This window comes from Ischnura elegans, chromosome 6 (assembly GCF_921293095.1).
Source record: "Ischnura elegans chromosome 6, ioIscEleg1.1, whole genome shotgun sequence".
NCBI lineage: Eukaryota > Metazoa > Arthropoda > Insecta > Odonata > Coenagrionidae > Ischnura > Ischnura elegans.
The window spans coordinates 40391932-40416523 of NC_060251.1; the positions used below are offsets into that span (position 1 = coordinate 40391932).

At 40.2% G+C, this 24592-nt stretch overlaps 1 protein-coding gene across 1 annotated transcript; it reads right to left on the minus strand.

Moving 5' to 3' along the window:
• Window positions 1–1337: 1337 nt before the first annotated feature.
• Window positions 1338–22326, minus strand: LOC124161364. Its single transcript, XM_046537679.1, has 2 exons — window positions 21531–22326; window positions 1338–1381 (listed from the first exon to the last, which is right to left on the minus strand). The coding sequence occupies exons 1-2, from the start codon at window positions 22324–22326 to the stop codon at window positions 1338–1340; spliced, it is 840 nt and encodes a 279-aa protein (XP_046393635.1).
• Window positions 22327–24592: the final 2266 nt, after the last annotated feature.

Below are 24592 nucleotides of genomic sequence, written 5' to 3' on the forward strand. Positions count from 1 at the left end.
AAAGTATGCCATCTACGAGCGCAAAACATTTTTCTTGTAGAAATTAGAGGAGCAGTACAATGCATACAGCAAGCTGTAAGTGAAATTTCGGTCAAGCAGTTCAACGTTGAACAGACACATTCGGCGGTCTCATTATCCCAACTGCTACGAGTAACTTTTAGTCAAATATAATGAAGATCAGCTTCATTGCTACCCCGAGAAGGCGAGCTAGGGTAGATCCTGAGTCCCCTAGGGCCTAGGGTGTTCTGGATGGGTTTATTGATGGAAAAATCTATTTCGATTAAATCTCCCCACTTTCTTCAAGCTCCCCAAAGATTTGGCGGTGAAAAGGCACGTATAAGGGTACATCCGAATATATATTATCGACAGACAAACGTTTTCAGCACTCTTGAAAGTTGCACGTTCATAAACTTTGTGACTCTTCATGAATAAAAAAATGTAATTCGCTAAATATTTGACAATTTAGATGCAAATGAAGGCTATATTCGGATTCTCGCCGAAAATACATATGAATCACTTATTTACAACAGTATTTGGCTTTTTAAATTATTTACGGAGAAAATGATAATTGCAGAGATGAGTAAATAAAGCAAATTTTTGACTGGTGCAACGAATCAGATTTATGCTTGAATGCAGTTTCGAAGAAATTAGATTTTCACTCTTTACGAGAAGGACTTGCGTTTCTGAGGCAAACTTATCTCTTCCATTTTGCCCCTGTCTTTCGACCATTTTGCCGATGTCTTACTTAGGTTTGGTTGCTAAAATGATTTGATCGTCCTAATACCAAGAGTTCTGAAGAGATACTGTTCGTCGTGACACTATTGAAATTCTCCAGCTGGGGTATTACATTCGTCGCCTCTCACGATCTTTCTCTCTCAAGATTCCATAAATAATCGTCGTCGATGTACCTTTCATTTCTTAAAATCATTAGTGATTGCTAATTCTTAATCTTTCAGATATTTCCAGAATGCTTGTGATCAATTAATACCAATGAGCAACAAATACCGAATGAAAATAATTTCAGATCGCGCGTATCTACTAACAGGAACGATGAATTTATTGATATTTTATTAATTTATTTCCACTATCCCAAAAATAGATCATTTACGGCCTATATAATGGGAAGTTAATAATTTAAAATGAAGGACATTCACACACGCCCATTCCCTGGGTAAGGTTAATTTACCCAGGCAGGACTCAAACCCGCAACCTTCGGTCGAGGACTTTACCCCGACGCCACCGAGGCCAGCGGAGGTTTTGTCATCTCTCTGCCTATAATATACAATTGTCAGAAAATTCTTGTTCAACCTGCAATCTCCTTCCGCACTTTCTTTCCTTCACTCTATATACCTCAATACTGCCTGCTGGTGTGGGCGTTTTCCTGCAATGGGATTTTCCAAGAAGATCAGAGCCGGTTTAAGCGCTTAAGCAAAGTATGCTGCCGCGTAGGGCGCCTAAGCACTCAATCAAATGTTCAGTACTGAACAAACAAGGAGATTGAAGGTTGAGGGTTTGATCTAATCCACATTATTATTGTAGAAGTAAGGATATATCTTAAGGAGGATACTCATAAGTACCCTAATAACTCAGGTTATTGCTATTTCCAAAAGGACTCGCCCAGTTGTCCGTCGATCCGTCGCTTACTGATTCATTCGTAGGTAACAGTACTCTGAATTTTTATCAATAATTGGTTTTTAAGCTCTATCATAGAGTAAGAATATACTTACTCTATGGCTCTACAAATATCATATTCAATATACAGAGTGTCCCATTTATCTTGACCACCCGAAATAACTTTTTGTCCAGATGCAAATTCAAAAATTGGGTCAAGCAAATGTTCATTAGCCGTCAGGGGGACTTTAATCAGCATGATTGTCTTCCTTGTAGCTTTGTTATTCACAAAGATATGAACAGGAGGAGTTATAGGAGAGGAAATGAATTGACGAAAAAAAAATACAGGGTGCCATTTAAAAAAGACACCGCTGTACATATCTTTGTAAATAACAAAGCTATAAGGAAGGTAATCACGCTGATTAATGTCCCCCTGACGGCTAATGAACATTTGCTTGACACATTTTTGAATTTGCGTCTGGACAAAAAGTTATTTCGGGTGGTCAAGATAAATGGGACACCCTGTATAAGAGCAAAGGCGTTGTAATCTCACGCTGATATTTGCGTTTCGACCCTTGTCCCTGAAGTATTTGCATTTATTTTAAAATGTATCCAGAGAGAATCCCTGCTACCTCTCGAGTTATTTTATGACGAGGTCGCCGGAATGTTGTTCGCTTACACTTGAAAAATGTCTGGAACCAGCAAGACAAAAGTCAATATCCATTGGTTTTTTTCCACATTTTTTCTCGTCTTTTTACACTTTTTTACTTCAAATGTTTTCACTTTGCATTTTTTGTCGTTTTTCAAAACATACTTCTATAATGTCTCTTTAGTTCTGATTTGACTTAATTTGATTTCTAGAGTACCTTGACATTATTTTCTCCCGCAAACATTTAATGTATGACGATGACTTAGACGGAAGATGGGACTTTGTAGTCCCAATCTCGCCCAATAAAAACGAATTATTACTTTTATTGATATACTTCTCGTTGAAGCGTCTCCCTTTGCCAAAGTCAATGCCTCTCCCCTATTTTCACTCGCCGAACACGTTTACAGTCCCTGTTCGTCATCATACTCAAACCGTATCAAGTACCTGTATTAAAACAGAAACACTGAATTTCACAGGAAAGATTATTCATGCAAACCGGAGGGAACACTACGATCCCGCATTAGGCATGGGCAAAAAATACCGGTATTCGGTAATACCGGGTACTATTTTTTTTTCTACTTCGGTTGTACCGGCCAGTATTTTTTTAGCGGTACTACCGGAGTATCGGTACTAGAAATACCGGTACTTCGACGGCGCTGCCATCTTAAAGTTGATAATGTATCAAGCGAAGTAGGCCATTTCCAAGGAAGTTGTAAATATACTATGTATTAACAACTTCCTTGGCTATTTCCAAGAAATAAACACCAATTCACAACGGCTTTCAGCAAGAAGTGTTTATTTAATTAATACCAAGGTTATTTCTCAAGAAATCATAACAAAAGACGAGAAAAAGTGGATGCAGACTTATGCAATGAGTGCGCAACTTGTATTTAAGCACACTAAAAATAATACCAACTGTTTATTTTAATTTAAACTGATGGTATAAGCACTGATACAGTTGATCAAAGTAGGAAGAGACTGAAAAATCGCGATGCTATCATGATATAGGCTAAGCTTGTTTACAATAGTCATCAACTTTTTTAATGTATTAAAAATGTTCATCCGTTTCTCGTTTTTTTACATACAATCAAGTGCACCACAAAAAGAAGACAAATTAATTTTGCTTCTTAATTATTAAGATGTGTCCTCCTTCCTTAGTTTCTTTCTTGTTTTCTCATCATTTAACGGTACTTAAAAAACTGTGAGTTCGAGACAAGCGTTATCATTATTTATATAAAAAATATTTATTTACTCAAATAAGGCAAGAAAACTCAAAGTTATCGAACTCCACATATGTATTTCTTTCTCTGAAATAAATGGAGCTGCGACCTACACGTCAAATTTTATTTGATCGCAGTATTTTAGCCATAACTAACACCGATTCTCGTCGTGTAAAATCATAACATTAAATGTCTTAACATTAGAGGAGCTTTTTCTAGGTAATCTCAGAGTGACAACGTAAGCTCTGTGGATAAGAAGACTTTTCATCATAAGTCCTCGGCAGAAGACGTTCTAATGTTGGTCTCGAGTCCGAAAAAAACCGGTGGCTTTAGGAAAACAAGCCATCTGATAGAGTTTCCGAGAGAACTTCACATATCATATACGCCCGGAAAACACCAAAATGTAATGGTATGCACCAAAATCATTGCCTTTAAAAACTTCATCGCTATCACCCTTCTCACTATTAGAGAATCTGTCCTCCAAGTATTTTTCCGATAAATTTTCGAAAAAAAATCCAGTTAATGATTTTTTCAGTGTATCCTTTATGTATGTCACGCTAATTTGCCGAAATACCGGATAATTACGGTAAGACAAGCGTTAAATATCAACTTATCAACATATTTTATCAATTATGAAAGTACCAGGTATTTTTTCATCGGTACTACCGGGAGAAAACTATCATTGGTTTTTAATACTCATCACAAAAATACCGATACTTTATCAAGTACCGCCCATGCCTATCCCGCATGTGCTGCCCTAGGCGATCCAACGGAGCAGACATGCCACGACGCCACGACCATTCGAAAAACATATCGTGAACCCGCACGGCGATTCTCGAAACGAGGACGTGTTCGTCTCACATTCCCTGTACTTAAGCGCCCTGCGTGGCCAAACGAAGAACTTTGAGAGTGTGCAAATCTTATTCCTTTTAGTTCAAAATGGTACAAAATGTGCAAAGTCATTTATAAGAACTGTATAATATAATCTCAATGAATTTTGATATATTTGGGAGAAAAACACGAGCGAAATTGGTTAATGTTCAAAATGGGTGAGATTGCGCTATCGTATCGTTGATACTCGCCCAAAGCTCTCGTTTAATGCACCTCAAAGATTCGTCGTTTCATACTATTATAATCGCACACTTTCGTCCAACTTTAATGATTTTAGGTCCTCCTCAAAAATCCACAGCGATGAATAAAATGTCGGAAAGACTGGATATAAAAAAACGCATTCATGGTAACTGCAATTATATTCAAGCGTCGCCATAGCATCAGTAGGTAACTAAGGAGTTGCGACCCCATGTTTATGGACAAAAAATGCTGAAAATTGTTACCCCTGCCACCCCTTGAAGTATTGCAAATTCCTTCCTGAAACACTCTGAATAAAATAGTACATTCATCTTAATTATTAGATGCACACTAGACCCAACACCAGTGGCGCAGCGAAGGGGAATTTGGGGGATAAACCCTCCCCCCCAGAGCTCAGAGGAATATATTTAAGTTTAACCCATTTTACTTAATTGAATTAATATTACTTGTAGAATAGTGTAAATATTAATAAAATATTCCTGCGAAAACCGTAAAACTCACCATTTTGAACCATTTGTCTTTAATATTTTTTTCTGGAGGAGGGCACCCGCACATCCCGCTTTCCCTGGCGGGTATTCCACACCCTCCAGACCTCTTACTAATAACATTTTTTAGACGCAACTAATACTACTTTTTAGTAGTATTAGTTTTTACTTAATATTAGTTTTAAACTTAGCTTAAAAGTAGCTTAAACTTTATTAGTTTTTACTTAATATTGCTTTTTTAGTAGTATTGGTTGCGTCTAAACCCCCCCAGCCTTGATTCATAGCTGCGGCCTTGCTCAATGCAGCTAGTCTCAATTGTTAGATGCTCAAAATCATCTTAATAGCCAATTCAAGTCTGAAGTCAAGTAGCGCGCGGAAAGTGACAATTAGAATGTCTATTGAATCCCAAGTGCATGAATTTCACCGAACTTTGGCCAATCTAACAATTCCTCTGAACAGATATGAAATTGGGTGATTCAGGTAAATACGTGCATGACATGATACCCTAGAATATCATCCCATAAGTTTAAAAAAAAAGTCAGAAAAATTAGCCGTGAACATGGCGGTTACTATATAGGACCCACCTGGCATAATCACTTTGTGAACGGTTACCGTGGAGGGTAGACACCGGATCTTGGAAGGCAATAAGCTTTCAGCCCTTCGATTTGTTCAAAATGAGAGCATCTTTCCGGTATTGCCCGGTTCCACACGATCACTGAAAGTCTTATTATACATAAATAAATACGCACTACGCACTGCTTTAGGCACGCCGGGTAGCTTAACAGGCCCTACGAAATACGTTAGTCTTTCTTCAAATTGTAATCAACAACGGTACAACAATGGAGGCAAAGCATTGTACCTATTTTTCAACTTCTTAACTCAATTTAGTCAAATGCGCAAGTTTCCTCGATGATTGAGTAAACGAAACTGATAAAAACTGATTTTAGGAGAAGACAGTGTAAGTCTGCAGCGGTCCAAAAAATATACTCCATTTTTTGCGACTCAATCATCCATTATGAACAGGTCAAAGAATTCCTATACACTATCGTGGTTGCATCTTCAGCCTTGGGTCGAAAAATTAAAATGAATAATAGACTAGAAAAACTTATCCATTTCTCTTTTCTCTCAACCAACAAGTTAATAATGGGACCTAAGGTCCTAGCTAGAAAATAATTTCGTGGTGGTGGTGTTCATTTGGAGAGAGTATCATTAGGGGAGACGGGCTCAGATGGAGGAGCAACTCAGAAGACAATCTTCCGAAAATTTAGGGCGGTTGAATCCCTAGACCCCTTACCCCAAGGTCCATTCGCAAACGCCTTGATAGAAACACTAAAGTATGATTGTATATCATAGCATCGTTGACCAATGCACGTAACACGCAAATGATCATTACCATATGTGGTGAGAATAGGTTTTAAGAAAATTCAGGACCTATTTTTAGTAAGGCGGAATAGTTGGAAAGCTGAATCGCCTTGTGTATCACTTACCCTTCTCGTTTTTCTTATTTACCATCAATATATTTTTCGAAGTTGCTTTTCTCTTTGATTTCCATGACCTCCTGTTAGCTCGCTGTAATTCAATTGGCTGATAATAGGCCAATACATCTAATTCGTAAACCAGTGGTGTAGCAAGATGGGAGGTCCGGAGGGTTCGGACCCTCCCCCCTATCCCGAAATATAAAAACACAATTCATCACAAAAGAAAACAAAATATTGAAAAATCGTGAATTTGCAAAAGATTTCTTTGAAAAATTAAGTTTTTTCGAATATGAAAAGGGCAATAACTTGTTTAAAAGCTTCCATATACTTAGCACCCTGTTATTTTTTAAAAATTCCTCCGTACCCCCTAGTTTTGGAACCCCCCGAACGAAATTCCTGGCTACTCCACTGTCGTAAACTAAAATCTATACCTCGAATATTAGCCTCGACGCAAGCGTAATAAAATGGTTGAAGGAAGCCAGTACGAATTTAGTTTATCAATTCGACCTCTGATTGAGAGCGTGATCGAAGAAAGGGCTTCATTACACCTGGTAGGATAGGCGAGAGACATTTGAGGGCAAGGTAGGCAATCAGCCAGAAATTTGCCTCCGGGATAGCTTGGGTGGTGTAAGGCTAGCCAACACTTGTAGATTTATTTCAATTCCCATATATCGTAAAACCATAATTTCATTAAATAAGCTATAAATTTCGTTTGAATGATGCTGAAATTTATTGTCATTTTTTTATCTTAAGCGAAACGGCCCTAGATACAAGGGCTTAGTTTCCATAAGAGTTTTCTTACGAAAACCGCCTGATTTTTCGAATGTTTTAAACTTTTTGGCTCTGGCTTCCATTCCATCAGTGGCGTAACTAGGAATATGCTTTTGGGGGGGGGGGATGGATTGGCCTGGGGTGGCGGCCCCCTCTCCGGGAAAATTATTTAAAATAGCATGTCTGGAAATACATATTATATCATTTTGACACTAAAAAATTAACTTTAAGCAGATGCAGTTATTAAATGTCAAAACTAGGTAACAGCTGTTAATTTTTTTTTCCTCCGAGGCTTTGGGGGAGGGGTCTATCCCCTCATCACCCCATAGTTACGCTACTGCATCCCATTATGACACCTCTTCCGAATCTTACTTCATAGATATGGAAATGGTAGTTGTAATGAGTGCCTAATGGTATTTATTTGTATCGAAACCGTTCACATCAATAAGTAATATTGGAACTACCATGGAGGTACCCTACATCTCTGCATTATATATATAATATATATCGATTCTATATACACCAATGGTCTTTAAAACTATATTCACCAAAGATGAAAGTCGCAATGAAAAAAATCTTTTGGCTTAGCCGAGATTCGAACTCAATTCTCCCAATTTCCAGTCAGGTATACCACCAGTTACACCACCAAGCCAAATGATATTTTTTCGTTGCGAATTTCATCCTTAGTTTATTTTTGCACTTGTGCGAGTGCCTGCATACAAATTTCCTTTTTTCAAGCGAGGCCTCGGAAAACGTCCGTTGCGGAATCGCTACAAAGTATGTTTTTTTCTTTCTGACGATAGTTTAATAAGCCTGACCTCAGTCTCCTGTCTCAACTATGGGGTAGCCAGGAATTTCGTTCAGCGGGGGGGGGGGGGGGGTTGTACAAAACCAGGGGGGAAGATTTTTGAAAAACAGGTTACTACGTATAGGGGTTAAAAAATAATTTTAACACTTTTCGATATCGAAAAAAAACCGCATTTGTCAAAGAAATCTTTTTTTTAATTCATGATTTTTCAATATTTTGTTTTCTTTTATGAAAGAAAGTGATTATGTACTTCTATTTCGTGGGGGGGGGGAGTTTCGGACTTCCCCCATAGCTACGCCACTAATCAGCAGTTGTCAAAATTCGAAACTCAAGGCTTGTTTATACAGTGCATAAACCTGCAGGATTTTATGTCTAAACGTATTAGTTCGTGAATGAACACAAAAATATACCGTGTAACCACCCAACTAGTGCAAATTTATGAACAGAAAATAGAACTTGTTCTAATTTGGTTCACGCATTCGTACATGTTCCGCTCCGGTCCACCAGATTTATTTTCTGCGTATTTAGATTTTTTTCTTGCCTTGACCTCTATTTATTAATGATAAAAAATGAGCATCAGAGCACTCATATCAGGCACAGTATTACAAATTAGCCCTCACAAAACCACAATCCGAAGGCATTTCTCACCACGGCATCCACAAATTCAAGCACGGCTCGGATAACGGCGTTCGCCGAAAGCGTGCAGTCAGCGAAGTAGCTGTGTGTGACGTCAGAGCCATTCGAGCCTGACTTCCCGCCGAAACTGGCCGTTTCAAAAGCGCACAAATTTCAACGGAGCACAAAAGAAAATGTAATGCACCTATTGCAGAAATTTTTTCACCAATGTGAATTATTAGCCAAAACTCACCGTTAGCATCTACTTAAATGGGTAATTTCGTTTGAGGTTAACACCCCTATTGTTCATGCATTCACACATTAACTCGCACGCGTGTAATTTATCGCGTAAACTCGCCTTTATACAGCGATTGATGGCAACAAAATATTTGTTATCTCTTTCACGGAATTTCCCAGTGCTTGAGAGGCATTTCTTGGGGTAAAAATGCGTGCGCGTTTTCAAATGGTCCCACTTAGCGTGAAATTCTGCTTCCGTCATTGCAGACGAGGTCGTCAAGGGGGATGACTCAAATTCTGATCTGAGCATTACGCCACGGCCGCGGGAGAGAAAGTAGGGAGAGGCGAAGAAAGCGGAGCTACGGAAAAATAAAGACTCGGAATCGCTCGCGAGCAGTTTGACGATGACAAAGGAAGAATGCGACGAGTCCCAGGAGAAAACTCTGTGGGAAGCGCATGCCTCGCATTCAATCCATCTGGAGGCCGGAAACCGTAAGGTTATGAATGAAGTGACGTAAATTCACGGATACTTCAAGAATATCTCATATTCACGAGCAAAAATATACGAGGCATGTTTTTAAAGTAAGTACCGTTTTGACATAAAAAAAACAACAAGTAAATTTTTTTCAAAAATAATTTATTCACTTGAAAGGCCATACTTTACTCTAATTTTCTACATAATTCCCATTACTATTGAGGCATTTATCGTATCTTGCGACCAGCTTTTGTATGCCATCGTCAAAGAAGCTTGCCGCCTGATTAGACAACCACTGCTTCACAGTCATTTTAACTTCGTAATCATCGGAATGGCGCTGACCCGCCAGATGATTCAAGTGCATAAACAAATGGTAGTCGCTCGGCGCTAGATCGGGGCTGTAAGGAGGGAGGTTTAATTGTTCCCAGGCAAAAGAAGTGATAAGGTCTTGTGTTCGATTTGCTGTGTGTGGACGGGCATTATCGTGGAGCAAAACGACACCTGCACTCAGCATGCCAAGCCTTTTGTTTTGAATAGCGCGGCGCAGTTTTTGTATAGTCGCAAAGTACGCTGTTGCATTGATTGTGTCGCCGCAAGTCAAAAATCGACCAGCAAAACACCCTTAATGGCGGGACAGCGCCATTCCGATGATGACGAAGTGAAAACGACTGTGAAGCAGTGGTTGTCTAATCAGGCGGCAAGCTTCTTTGACGATGGCATACAAAAGCTGGTCCCAAGATACGATAAATGCCTCAATAGTAAAGGGAATTATGTAGAAAAGTAGAGTAAAGTATGGCCTTTCAAGTGAATAAATTATTTAAAAAAAAAATGTACTTGTTTTTTTTATGTCAAAACGGTAATTACTTTAAAAACATGTCTCGTATTACCCAGGGGAAAAAATAAGGGTGCCACCCCCGAAATGAAAAGAGTTCCCCCATCATCACTGGTCAACAATTTTGAGATTGGTTTCACGGAGCTCTCCACTCAATTCTCCGATCGCCTAATCTTTTCACACCAACTTATTTCTTCTCTTTCGTACCCTTCTTTACCTGTTCCGTATGTTTTGTTTGAGGTCTTCCTTTTCCGTCCTTGCCATCAGCTTGTCCCCAGACGATTGTCCTCGTCAGGGCCAGCGGCGCAGTGAGGGGGGGGGGGTTTGGGGGATAAAACCCCCCTCAGAGCTCAGAGAAATTTTTAATTTTAATCCATTTGAATTAATTGGATTGATATTACAAATAGAATAGTGTAAGAATTAATGAAATACCCCTCAGAAAGCCGAACAACTCACCATTTTGAACCATTTATGTTAAAGTTCCGCAATTTATTAATCTCGCACCTACCGCTTATCCTGGTGGGCATACCATACCCCCACACACCCCGGTATTAGTTGCACCTAAACCTCCCCCAGACCTAAGTCCTAGCTGCGCCCCTGGTCTAGGCATCATGTCTCGAGATATGGCCTATATGGTTGTGCCGTCTTCTTATCAAGGTTTTCATGAGGCTCCTCTTCTCTCCTACTCTTCTAGGACTTCCTCATTACCTTCTCGGTCGATCCATTTGATCCTCATCACATTTCTATAGTACCACATTTCGAAGGTCTCTACCCTCGATTTCTCCGCTGCTGCCATTGTCCATGATGCCTCACTTCCATTTAGGAGCATACTAAAAATGTAAGTTCCTATAAATTGTTCCCTTACTTCTAGATTGAAATTCCCCGCTGTAAGTATATCTTTCGTTTGGTGGAATGGTCTCTCCGCCTGGGCTATTCTGCTGATGATTCCTTTCTTGCTTCTCCCACCGCTAGTTATCCTGCTTCCCAAATTCTTCTCTCCTTTTCCATGACAATAGCTCATTGAAGGACACTTCCGGATGCATCCGTTCATTCTTGAGTGCGTGAAAAACTTCTGGAGAAACTATATCAATATAAAACAATGCACTAGGTAGCCCTATTCTTCGAAATTCAAGGTCGTTCATTTGATACCTGCGACGTCAAAATACTTGTGGAAACTTTGGGTTCATAAGTGTCACCACAGGAGAAATTTGCCCGTGATCCAGGAAGTGGTCTCACTCCGGAGATAATTGACTCGATGTGGGCTGGAGACAAAGTAGGATCGGAAAACAATGATAAACATCCTGATCCACTTAAAATGACCTTCATTGAACTTTGCCATAAGACACTCTTCCCGATTTTGCACGAAACACGTACATACAAGGGCGACCGTAATAAATTTATGCAACCCTTTCCATCCCAATGTAGCGCTTGAAATTCCCTCAGGCAGGAGGGGTTATCTATTATTAATTCTGTTCGACAACTTTTCTACGCGCTCAATGATTTAACACGAAGGTTGGTTTGGATAGGTAAGGGTAGAGCTCACTCCAGACGAAGTCAATGGTGTGTATTTTACACACTCGATAATCACAGCCTGAGGCCAGCATTGTAACCCCAGAAAAAATAAGATCCTCAGAGCAAATATGAAAGGGTCACAATGTGTCCCGCAGTTGCCAAAAGCTAGCCAGGTGCCTAGGCCAGAAGTGAAACTGTTATACTTCATTCTTGCCGCGTGAACAACAGTGAAAATCATATTAATTGCTATGGGAAAAAATACCCTGGACCGGGATTCGAACAATGGACCTTTAACTTCCCAGGGATTTAATATTTTTAGTATTATTATGGTATAACTACGGGCCAAAATGTAGACCGCCACGCTGTCTCATTTCTTCATGATCATCAATACAATTTAGGAACTTAGAAAACGTCATGGTCAGTGGCGCCGACTCCATGGGGCCTGAGGGGGCCCGAGCCCCCTCAAAGATTCGTTTGGGGGGGCGGAGCCCCCTCAATATTTCAAGAAAATAATTAAGTTATATAATGCTTTGTGAAACCACAAAAAGATATTGGTAATTATTATTTCCCATGTTTGACGATAGTTACCTTTTAAAATAAATTCAAAAATGTGTTAAAACAAATAATTATAGTGTTTCGGTGTTGCGACACACTTTGAATTTAACCTCTTCCCGGGGCAAGACCTCGGATATGGGCCCCCCCAATATTTTTTATAAGTCGGCGCCCCTGGTCATGGTCTAAATGGTGGCCCGGAAAATCAAAGGTCCGTGCTTCCTTTCTTGTCCAAGGGAAAATTTTCCCCCTGCCAATCATTGATATTAGTTTTGAAATGGAAAAAATTACCTAATGAGACACTTATTGACAGATCTTATTTGGAGAAGGCGACTGCCGGATCTCATTTGCGCTATTCGATAGGTCAGGGAAAAAGGGTGAGGCAAACCCGGCCTCATAGGCGGATCTAAGGGGGGAGGACGGGGGCACGTGCCCTCCCTCCCCAGACCCTTAAAAATATGCAAATTTTTTAATACGGTCCCATTATCATTGCGTTCGTTTTGTATTACGAGGTATCCTTATGCCCCCCCAGAAAGAAATCCTGGATCCGCCCCTGCCCGGCCTTGGCATTAGACTGCCATCAACGGAAGACCTCAAGGTAACAACGCCTTAACGTCCCGTATGGCGGACGGAGTACTGTACCTGAATTATCCTCCGCAAGGCACTTAAAAATGGAAGCAGCAGCCGATGAAAAAACAGCCAAAGCCGGTATTCGGACCGGGGTCCGCGGGATGGAAGGCTGACGCGTACTTAGACTAGGAGTCTAGACCTTCCCAGACCTGGCCCGGTCCGAAATTCATAATAGAATCACCCGATGCTTTCGAAAATAATTTTAAATATTAGTGAACTCGGATTACTGTATCCAAGTATAGTCTCAGTGACACGGTACTTTATTCCCATGGTCTTTTTTTATAAGACACGACATGCTTAGCAGCAGAAAACCGTATCTGCAAGATTTTATATTTACTGGCTTCGAGGAACGGACAGATTTGGTACGTAAAATTTGCCGAATGTCATGTTAATCAAAATTTTCTTAGAATCTTTGGAAAATCGGGTAATACAAATCTCATTGCTTAATAGCTTTACTGAGAAAATATTTTTACCCATCTTGCTCGAAAAAATGGTATTTTCCCCTAATCTAATGAGTGCCTGAATCTTTGAAGCGTAAATGATAGGGAAAATCTTCCATTCAACGAATTCGGAGCGTAATTCACGAGCACGATGGATCAGCATTCTGCAAAGCTCATTGAGAGTTTTTTTTTAATTGGAGATAAGATAAAACGCGCGATCTGAAAAAAAATGTACGCAGAATCTGCTCGCATTATTCAATCATTGGAAATATTTTATTTTATTTTTGAAGTCATTAAAATGCCAAGGCAATTCTAATAACTGTTCGACGGATTGTAATCCTCGTTGTTTTCGACAAACAAAACTTATCGGTTCGTTGGATAACGAAAATTTTAGATAAGAACTGCGACTGGCCGCTGATGATAGTTGTTCTTAAACTTGCGCGCAACCCCCTTGAACTTAGCCCTCGCTCTTGACAGACAGATAATTAAAAAGCTTGGACATAACTTCATATCTCCCAATGCAATATCATCTGTTTTAGTTTCAAGATGTGACGGAATATCGCAAAGCATCGTATGCCAACAAACGGGGGGGTGCATGTTCTCTGTTTTGCGCTTTTCACTTTCTATAGTACAATGTGAAACGTACAAAGTCAATGGACATGTCTCACCGTAATTTATTCTACAATACCTTGAATAGTGAAACTATAATAGATCGAAGAATTTCTTGCTCAAATCAGTCATTGTCATTTTTCCAACCTCTTCCTTACCTGATGCTTCATTTCTCACCTAAAACACCTTACCTAAAGGCCTAGTTACACGTACATTAACACGTACAAGTTAATGTACGTTTGCGTGAATGGTTTTGGTGGACCGGAACGGAACATGTACGAATGCATGAACCAAATTAGAACAGGTTCTATTTTCCGTTCGTGCATTCGCACAAGTTGGGTGGTTACACGGTGCATTTTCGTGTTCGTTCACGCGTTCATTCATTTAGACATTAAACCGTACGTGTTAATGTATCGTGTAACCAGGCCTTTAAGCATATGTGAAGCATGTATTTCATAGAAAAATTGGTACTGAGGTTTCCGCGGTGATTAAATTGATAATTGTTTTTTGGGTTAATGCCGCGTTGACTCATCTCGGTGAACGACAGTTTCGGGCGCATTCCAGCTCCCAAATCCGAAAATAACACGCTTAACACGCTTTAGATATTTTTTCACATTTTAGTCCATTTCACACTGTTTTTGGAAAAAGCGTGTTTTTCATTTTGGACCCGAAGACGGGAGCTGGAATGGGCCTGAAACCATTGGCGTCGTCAGCATCAACACTTTGGGGGGTAGGGGGGGGGGGACAAATGGGGTTATATTAAATTTTTTCGTACAATTCAGGGGGGGATAAAACTGACTTTTCAAATATTGGGGGGGCGCTTCCCCCATGTCGCCGCTGGCGGCGACGCACGTGCCTGAAACTGTCTTCCACCAAAATGATTCATCGCGGCTTTAACCCGAAAAATAATTATTATTTCAAAAGTGCTTCTGTTTTGCGTACGTAAAACATAAGACTCCCCAAGTTTTACCAGTACCTATTACAGGTGTAGAGTTATGACGCTGGATGACAACAAGACGGTAGCCAGGATGTTAATACCTTTTCGGGAGGCTGCTCATTGGAGGGGTTGATTTAAAAGAGGAGGACGCATACCTCATTGGTATAAAAATTTGGAAATGACGCCTACCATCTCATGTATTTTATTCCTTCGACCAAATAAAAATAAAATCAAATACATTAAAACCACGCTTTTCTCGAAAAAAAATACCAAGAAAAAGTATGACTAATAAGCTCTTCATCTCTCTAAGAATAAAGCGTGGGCACTGATTAGGTTTATTATAAATGAGGGTACAAGAGCCCGATATGTGAGTTAGGATTGACACACAGGCTTTATTATCAGACTGATGAAAAGGTTATTATAATTTTTCCTTTTTTCCGCTTTTTATACTGTTTTTGGAAAAAGAGTTACTTTTTCATTTTATTTTGACTAATAACTGATTTTGAAATATTAAAAAATTTAAATTTTATAAACGACATTTTTGAATAAACCGGGCTTGTACTCGTTTCCTTTTAGTGTCAAAAGTTTTAGAATAAACTAAATCCATTCATAAAGAACATTTAAAAATATTTTTCCATATGGAAATTTAGTTAATTAATAAGAGCACAATGAATAGAATTTTCAAATGTCTCATGATTGAATATTGTACTGTCATCAGAAGTAAGCAAGTGTAGAAAATTTCAAGCCGAACCGGGAAAGAGAAGAGGGTTAAAAATCAATTACAATAGCACATATTTGAAACAGACAGGTGAAGTAAGCTAATAAAATATAATCGTAACATAAAGGAGGTCTAACTATTGTTTCATACTTAAATTAAGTTAAGTTATGGAAGTTTAGTTACATCTAGTTACAGCTTAATGGATAAAATTTCAACTGTACGATTATTGGATATGGTGCTGTCATCAGAAGCACATGCGAATTTAGGGGGGCCACGGGGACACGTATCCTTCCTAGACGCTCAAAAAAGAGACATGATTGTTAATACGATTATCATTTTGTTCGTTTTTTGTGGATTACGGAGTCTAAATCATTTAATTTAATATAATAATAACTTTCATATAAAAATAAAGAGAATATTTTCTTCAGTAATTGTTGTATTTTGTCTTTTATCTCAAATACGAGAAAATCTGTCAGACCCTTGTGCCCCCCAGAAAAAAATCCTGGATCCGCCCCTGAGGTAAGCAAGTGAGCAAATTTTCAAGCCGATCCGACAATGGGAAGTGGATCAAAAAAACAATTACAGGATTCCATCGATGAGAAATACAAACAGACGAAGCAAGTTAAGAAAATCAGTGCATGGAAAAGAGAATTTCCCTTGAGTGAGAGAATATTAAAAAAGAGAATAAAAATAAAATAATCCCTTCTCCCTATCAGAGAATATGGATACTGCAACCCTTCTAATGTATTCAAGCGGGAAATTTAGATCGAGCACTACGTCAGCGCCGAAAGAATGCACTGACCCCGCAAAGACTTGTATCGGCAAACGTTCGCGCGAATTATGATAAACATCGGTCTTAGCCGAGGGAGTGGCGAGGGAAAGTTCCCCACACGCGACTTCTAGACTCTTCTTTTTTTTCTATATGTACCATATGTACCAACGGTACCAACCTTCCCCTCTCCCGCCTTTTTCCCCTCCAACCCCTTGCGTGCATGCAAGCAAATGGAGGGAATAAGCGAAAGGAGATAACGGGCCAGAGAGAGTGTCTCACACACAGAGAACCTACTTTTTATAATTTTAAGGCCGCTCAGGAAAGACCTTCCGTTACGATGGAAGTGGCGGACTCCCCTCTCCGCCTTTGAAGATCCTATATCCACTTCGATGAGCCGTGAGATTCAGCGCAAATCCGTTAACCTTGGACGACGCCTCGCCCAAATAAGGTTGCCAACTGGCCTCGCTCTCGCACCGCTGGGGAACTCCCCACTATTTGTCAACAAACCTGCAACTCTCGAGTTTACGAGATCGGGGATTTTTGACCGAAGGACGATATCGATTAGATTTGCGGGTGCTTAATTATAGAAATTATTTTCAGCTTCTGCGCACAATTAGCTGACCATAACTATTGCGATTGTTTTCGTGTTGTTTATTTTAATAGGATACGGTAACTTTCTAAGATCTCCCTTAGGGTAACAAAATCAATTTCTGGTGCAAAATAAGAAGACGCGAAATTAAATACAGGTGAAAGATTATAATCTCAATATTGTATTTAATTGGCATAGCATGTTATCATTATAGTTCACTTCAGTTATCTGATAATTAAATCCATAAAAATAATTAAATTTATAAGGGTATCATAATTTGCATTCAAATCCATTTTCTAAGCAGCTTATGAATATTTCGGCAAAAAATATGCAGTCAGACCTCTCTACCAATGCTATCTTTATGCGTAATTTTGTAATATCAATAATGGTGCAATTAGTATACAAGAAATATACATCAATAGTGAGTCTGATAAGCACGCCGGCTCTCTGATTGACTATCAAGCATAGTTTATTCAACCTATTGGAGGTCATGGGTTCTTATCCGGGTGAGGAGAATGACTCCTACAGTCTGGCAAGAAAATTTCTTGAGCAATCTCACAATCAATCTCACTTGGAAATCATGCATAGCTCAGCGAAAGCAACCGGATATCTTTGTCTCAGGTGCTAACAATTCCAATGTCAATATGGCTACGTGCTTAGTGAATCACGCTATCTACTGTAATACGAATACATTCGACATCCTATTGATTATGCTTCCAAGGTTAAATACTGTCAGGGATTCAAAATTCAGATCCGTGGGAAGGAATTAGCATAGAACAAAAAGTTAAAATCATACATTGTAACCTGCGTAGTATTTTGAAATCTTTGTTAAACTACGTGACATGCATGATGCTTATTTTTTTAGGGTGCTACCTATGCTTTTCATCAACTCTGTGCAGCATAAGTGGTGGTAATCTCATGCATTCTCAGTTTCAAAACCCCTAGTTCTCTATGAAACACAAGCCCACAGTTAATGTCGATAGACTCCGGTTTCGGCAGCTCATTGCTATTTTCTATGTTTTCGCCCCGGGTCTATGACCCTAAAATGTCGAAACCGGGGTCGACCAATATAAATTAACACCAAGTTCATTCTTGAGGAAAATTTATATTTTCCACAAAGTAACGCGTGAAACAATCTCTTAAACCCTGTGATCTAAAATATTGAAGAAAAAAATTAATTAATTTATTTCTTTCTTAAGTTTTGTATTAACCTCTGACAATGTCAACTTCTCCTCTTCATTATCGAATGGAGGCAACTACCTCATCGACAAGGTACCACTCTTTCCACTAATTACAGCAAAAGAATAATCGTCGCCATTAATACACGAACTCTCCATCTATTATTTGCCATTACAATAATCATTGAAAAGATGGTTCCCAGTGTGGTGGCTGCCAGGGGTGCCGACTTACAAACAATATTGCGGGGGCCCAAACCGGGGACCTTGCCCCGGTAAATTTTATAAGTAGTGAATTTTTAAGCATTTTAGAATAGTCATATGATCAACATTAGAACCCTGATCACTCAAATCTCGATATATGGACACTCCGGGGAAAATCGACAAGCCTGACACATTTTTTCCTCACATCTGTAACGATTTTTGGGGGGGCTCGGGCCCCCTCAGGCCCCATGGAGTCGGCGCCACTGGTGGTTGCACAATCTTCATAGCAGTGGCGTAGCTAGGAATATGCTTTGATGGGGGATGGAGGGGCCTAGGGCGTGGCCCCCACCTCCAGGCAACGGGAGTCACACCACCGACTCGGAAAAAATTTTGAAAAATGACATGCCTGGAAAAACATTTTTTATCATTTTGGCGCTTAAAATTTAATTTTAAACAGATGCAGTTATTACAAGCCAAAAATAGACGATAGTTTCAAATATTTTTTTAATTCTCTGAGGATGTGGAGGGGATCTATCCCCTCATCCCCCCCCCAGAGTTACGCCACTGCTCCATAGTACGCATGTATGACGAAATTGTTGGACGGTTGTGAAAAATAAGTTGCGCTCAAATGAGAAGTTATCCATTCATCAACTATGAACTCAAAACTTCACGAAGTCATGCATATTTTCGACCGTCGCTTTCTTGTCAATAACGTAAAAAAAGATTTCTTGACCTGTCTCCCTCTCTGTTGAGGTATGTTTTACTGCGATTTCAAACATTTGGATCGAAAAAACTGGCCGGGCTTTGGTTCCACTGAATTTTACTATTATAGTATTCCTTGAACTGCGTCCACTCATTTCATGTTGCTCTCGTACAAATTTAAACCATGGTATCAAAATCCCCAGTTTAGGTTTCGGAGCAAGGCGTAACTGAACCAAAAAACTTTCGTCTCTCTCCCTACCTTAAGACGTTATTGGTATTTCCAAAGATACTGCTTGAATTACAGACGTTCATTCAAGTTAATATAGAAGACAGAAGTGAATGTCCGGACTCGTGTTGGATTCTCCGAACGAGAAAATGATGGAGTCAGGTGGTGCTCGGGAATTTCCCGGCACGAATCACGGAGTATTACAACACTTTTCTTCCCTTGGTTTCATTTTGTCCGTTTTTTTAATGAGCAAGGGAATGCGAGTTACTAACAATGAGAGATAGGATCGGCCAAAAACATCTAGTTTTAATTTATATCGGAAATTCTCCATCTTAAGGATCATCACCTCATCATCATCATCATCATCATCACTGGTCAACAATCCTAGGATTGGTTTGACGCAGCTCTCCACTCAGTTCTCCTATCAGCTAATCTTTTCACACCTACGTATTTCTTCTCTTTCACATCTCTCTTTACTTGTTCCATATATTTTGTTCGAGGTCTTCCTTTTCCATTCTTGCCTTCCACTTGTCCTTCGACGATTGTCTTCATCAGGCCATCATGTCTCAAGATGTGGCCTATAAGGTTGTTCCGTCTTCTTATCAAGGCTTCTCTTCTCTCCTACCCTTCTTAGGACTTCCTCGTTACTAACTCGGTCGATCCATTTGATTTTCATCATTCTTCTGTAGCACCACATTTCAAAGGCCTCTATCCTTGCTTTCTCCGCTGCGGTCATTGTCCATGCCTCACTTCCGTATAGGAGCATACTCCAGGTGTAGGTTCTTATAAATTGTTTCTTTACTTCCATATTTAAGTTTCCCGCTGTAAGCAGGTCTCTCTTTTGGTGTAATGCTCTCTTCGCCTGGGCTATTCTGCTGATAATTTCTTTCTTGCTTCTCCCGTCACTAGTTATCTTGCTTCCCAAATAACAGAATTCATCCACTTCTATCAGTTTTTGCCTCCCTATTTTAATGTTGGTTTTGACTTCTTCTCTTCTTCTGCATACTAAGATCTTGGTTTTCTTCGTGCTTATTTTCAGTTGATATCTACTCATTACCCTACCCATATTAACCAGAATATTTTTCAAATCCTTCTCTGTTTCTGCTATAACGGCTATGTCATCGGCAAATCTTAGCATGCTAATTTTTTCTCCATGGATATTCACTCCCAATTCGTCACCTCATCATTTATATTATGTCGAGTAAAATGTCTATTACCTATAATATTAATTCTCGCATGAATCTCATTTCGTTTCGGAAGAAAAGTTTCGTAATTTGCATGCATTCTTTGATATAAATCATATATATTTGTAAACTTAAAAAATTATCATGGTGCTAAATGTTGGAGGGATGGACGGACTGGCCGTCCATGCGGGGTCTCACGGAGTCAAGCCCCAGTCGTATTTCTCTTTGATATTAAAATTGACAGTTCCCAGCCAATTTGGTGGTGTTTCTCTTAATATAATTTTCGAAAAAAAAATAAAATTCATTGTTTTAAAATTATAAGTTATAAAATTCATACTGAGTCATGGTATATGGGCTCGATTGGTGCATTTTTTTCTTTTTCTCCTTCCCTCCCGAGGTGACCGAATTTATAAGTCTCGTCCCATGAGAGTACTCTCATGGGCCCATCCTCGGTACGCGAACCGATGTTTGATGAGCCATATCCAAAAAGAGTTATAAAATAAATTTTAAAAAGAAGAAAAAATATAACAAAACAGAAAGATTTGATGCTTTCCCGGCGAATGATGTGAGTAAACGTCTCTCGGGTTTCCCACCGGGTTAAAGGCTTCATAATGGCCGACGTTTCGAGCTCCGACTCGGCGCTCATCATCAGGGCTACTGGATGCTGTGATGCGGGAATGGGCCTGCTTATATGCTGCCCTCCTCCGGTCAGGTTCCTCGGGATTGGCTGGTAGTTTCCCGCCTGGTGGGGTTGACTCCGGATTGGTCTGTCCGTCGTATCGTCCTTTCCCTGTATTCGGTCAGTTTTTTCAGAACGGGTTTCCAAGTGCTGCTAAGGGAATACCCTGAATCGCGATTAAAGTTCTTCCTCTCCAGTTTAATTTCGATGGCTTCTTTGGTGAGACGGTCCCAAAAACTTTTGGCATGACAAAGTATCTCTGTTTTTTCAAATTGAATTTTATGGGCGTGTTCGACACTATGCTCAGCAATGGCAGATTTTTCTAGCTGACCAAGCCTCAGATGCCGCTTATGTTCTTTAAGCCTGGTTTCAATGGTGCGGCCAGTTTCTCCAATGTATGCCTCACCGCACTCGCAGGGGACACGGTAGACACCAGGAATCTTGAGACCGGCTGGGTCCTTCGCTCGTACCAGCTGTTCCTTCAATTTCATGGGAGGCTTGTGGATGGTCTCGATGTTGTGCCTCCTGAGTATCCTCGAAATCTTCCCCGAAACTGATGAGACATAAGGCAGGCACGCTCTTGCAACCGGCTTTTCCTTGTCCTCTATATGGCGCTTATCCCGTGGTTCGGAGGTCCTTTTAAGGGCCATGGAAATTTGGTGTCCATTGTAACCATTTTGTGCAAAGGTTTTCTTCAGATGTGCCAACTCCGAGGGTAAACTGTTTTGGTCAGAGATGGGCATGGCTCTATGAAACAGGGTTGTCAGTACAGCTGAGCGCTGCGAAGGATGATGGTGACTGCCTCCATTCAAGTACAAGTTGGTGCTTGTCGGTTTCCGATAAACGCTGGGGCCAAGAGTTCCATCGCTCTTCCGTTGGATGAGAATATCCAGGAACGGTAGCCGGCCATCCTTCTCTAGTTCCATGGTGAAGGTGATGTTGGGATGCCGGCTGTTCATGTGCTCCAAGAACTGGTCAAGGTTGTCCCTCCCGTGTGGCCACACTATGAAGGTATCGTCAACGTACCGGTAGAAATACTTCGGGCGTAGCGGAGCTGAGTTTAAGGACTTCTCTTCGAAATCCTCCATGAAGAAATTGGCGACGGCGGGGGATAGAGGGGACCCCATGGCAACTCCCTCAGCCTGCTCAAAGAATTCACCGTTGAATTGGAAGTAGGTGGAAGTTAAAACGTGGTGAAATTATTGGGGTCCCCTTTAATAAAAAAGGACTTTAATAAAAGCTAGTCGTAATATTGTTTGAGCATTTGCTTTTTCCATTTAGACGGCTGGTGTGCTAACACCCTCTGCCACACGCCTTTTCAAGCAGTTTGCGGGGTAGTATGTAGATGTAGATGAAATGCGCTCCTTAATTATTGCATCGTAAACTGAGTGGTTGGGTTGAATATGGTTTAACGGAAGGGCTTCATACGCGCCTCCGGCACGCCAAGTAACGATAGTCCGAGACTACGCCGATCTACTCTCTCCGGATATTGTTGCGATGATCTCTTAAGCATGTCCCTTCACTTTTACCGAGCGGGCGAATAGGGTGGTTTCCTATTATTTTTTAATTGCCTAAATCGAAAGATTATTAGGTACTCCTGGAGTACGTATTTCACGCTTTTAGATTTTTAAATGACGATGTCTATTTTTCGCGATTAAATGAAAAGTGAAAATTTTAAAGCGCGCGAAAACGCGACGGGTAAGTATGAATGCCGGGAAAACTCCCGTGTGACGTCGTTTTGGTTCCCGCTGCCGCAAGTGAGGTGACCTAGGGGCGAGGCTCTGAGCGCTGATACGACGCAGGATGCTATCAGGTAGCTGAGTACCATGCTATCTGGTAGCGCTTGGCTTAAATAAGGATTATTAATACCTTATCAAACGAGGAAAACTTTCCGACCTTAGCCAGTTGTAATAGGTGATTATTAAGACATGTTTCCCTGAGCTCTGTGCCTCATTGGTAACCTCAGATGATGTAAAACTCCTATCTACTCGTATTGAAACTAGGTCCCTGTGACGTCACGTGGAGTGGCATCGCATGGGCGCCAATCTGGCCTTTTTCAAATGAGGATAAAATTGACCCTTGCCATTCGTCTAAACCGGTATTTCTAAAACTAAATAATTTGTATATTATGAATATACTAATGGTGGGTAATGAATCGCAATCAATGCCTTTCGTTTTCTTTGATGAAGGAAACTACCCTATTGCTCGTAGGAGTACTTTGACCACGTTGCATTGGTTAACCACTCCGCCCCTGGATAAAGATTTTTTTACCACAAGTATCAATCAATACATTGATTAGATATCAACAGATTGTCATCAGAAATAGATTTATAGAGGCGCAGAATTTTATTTGTCAAGAAAGGATCACAAGCACAAATTATATCCTCCGAATCAGCTTTCAAATTCTGTGAAATATTCTTTCCTGCACCGGGGGATAGGGGTTTGGGACAGTCTACCAAAGGTAGTTTTCAAACTCTTCCCGCGTAAACTTAAAATCCGTCATGAGAAGGTTAAAATAAAATATTGATATGTAAGGGTCTTTCTCATTTTTTACTGTTTACATAATTAGGGCAAAGTTTATGCTGCGTATGTGTTTCTCCATGTTCGCGTGTTTTTTTTTATTGCAACGACATGTATTAACTCCAGTAAAACCAAATTATGCTACCACCCGACGGAATGGTCGACTGGTAACTTTATTTTTTCATAATAATAGGGTAGTTTCCTTCATCAAAGAAAACAAAAGGCAATAATTGCGATTCGTTACCCACCATTAGTGTATTCATAATATACAAATTATTTCGTTTTATAAATGCCGGTGTAGACGAATGGCAATGGTCCATTTTTATCCTCATTTGAAAAGGGCCAGATTGGCGCCCATGCGATGCCACTCCACGTGACGTCACAGGGACCTAGTTTCTATAGGAGAAGATAGGAGTTATACGTCGTCTGAGGTTACCAATGCATGCATGAGGCGCAGAGCTCGGGGAAACATGTCTTAATAATCACTTATTAAAACTGGCTAAGGTCGGAAAGTTTTCCTCGTTTGATAAGGTATTAATAAACCTTATTTAAGCCAAGCGCTACCAGGCAGCAGGGCACTAGGCTACCCGCTGGCAGCCTGCGACGTATCAGCGCTAAGCCTCGCCTCAAGGTCACCTCACCGGGCGGAGGGGGAACCAGAAATACGACGTACGGAGAGATTTCCCATCATTCCTACTAACGCGTCGCGTTTTCGCGCGCTTGAAAATTTTCACTTTTCATTTAATCGCGAAAAATAGATATTATCATTTAAAAATCTAAAAGCGTGAAATACGTACTCCAGGAGTAATAATCTTTCGATTAAGGCAATAAAAAAATAATAGGAAACCCCCCTATTGCGGCAGGAAAATTCAA

Bases quoted from the DNA above. Each gene is read 5' to 3' on its own strand.
- LOC124161364 (XM_046537679.1), bottom strand. From the start codon at position 22,326: ATGGGGTCCCCTCTATCCCCCGCCGTCGCCAATTTCTTCATGGAGGAT. The intron at 1,382-21,530 runs GTCAGCTAGAAA...ATCCCATTGCAG, and splicing joins TAAGCGGCATCTGAGGCTTG to GAAAACGCCCACACCAGCAG.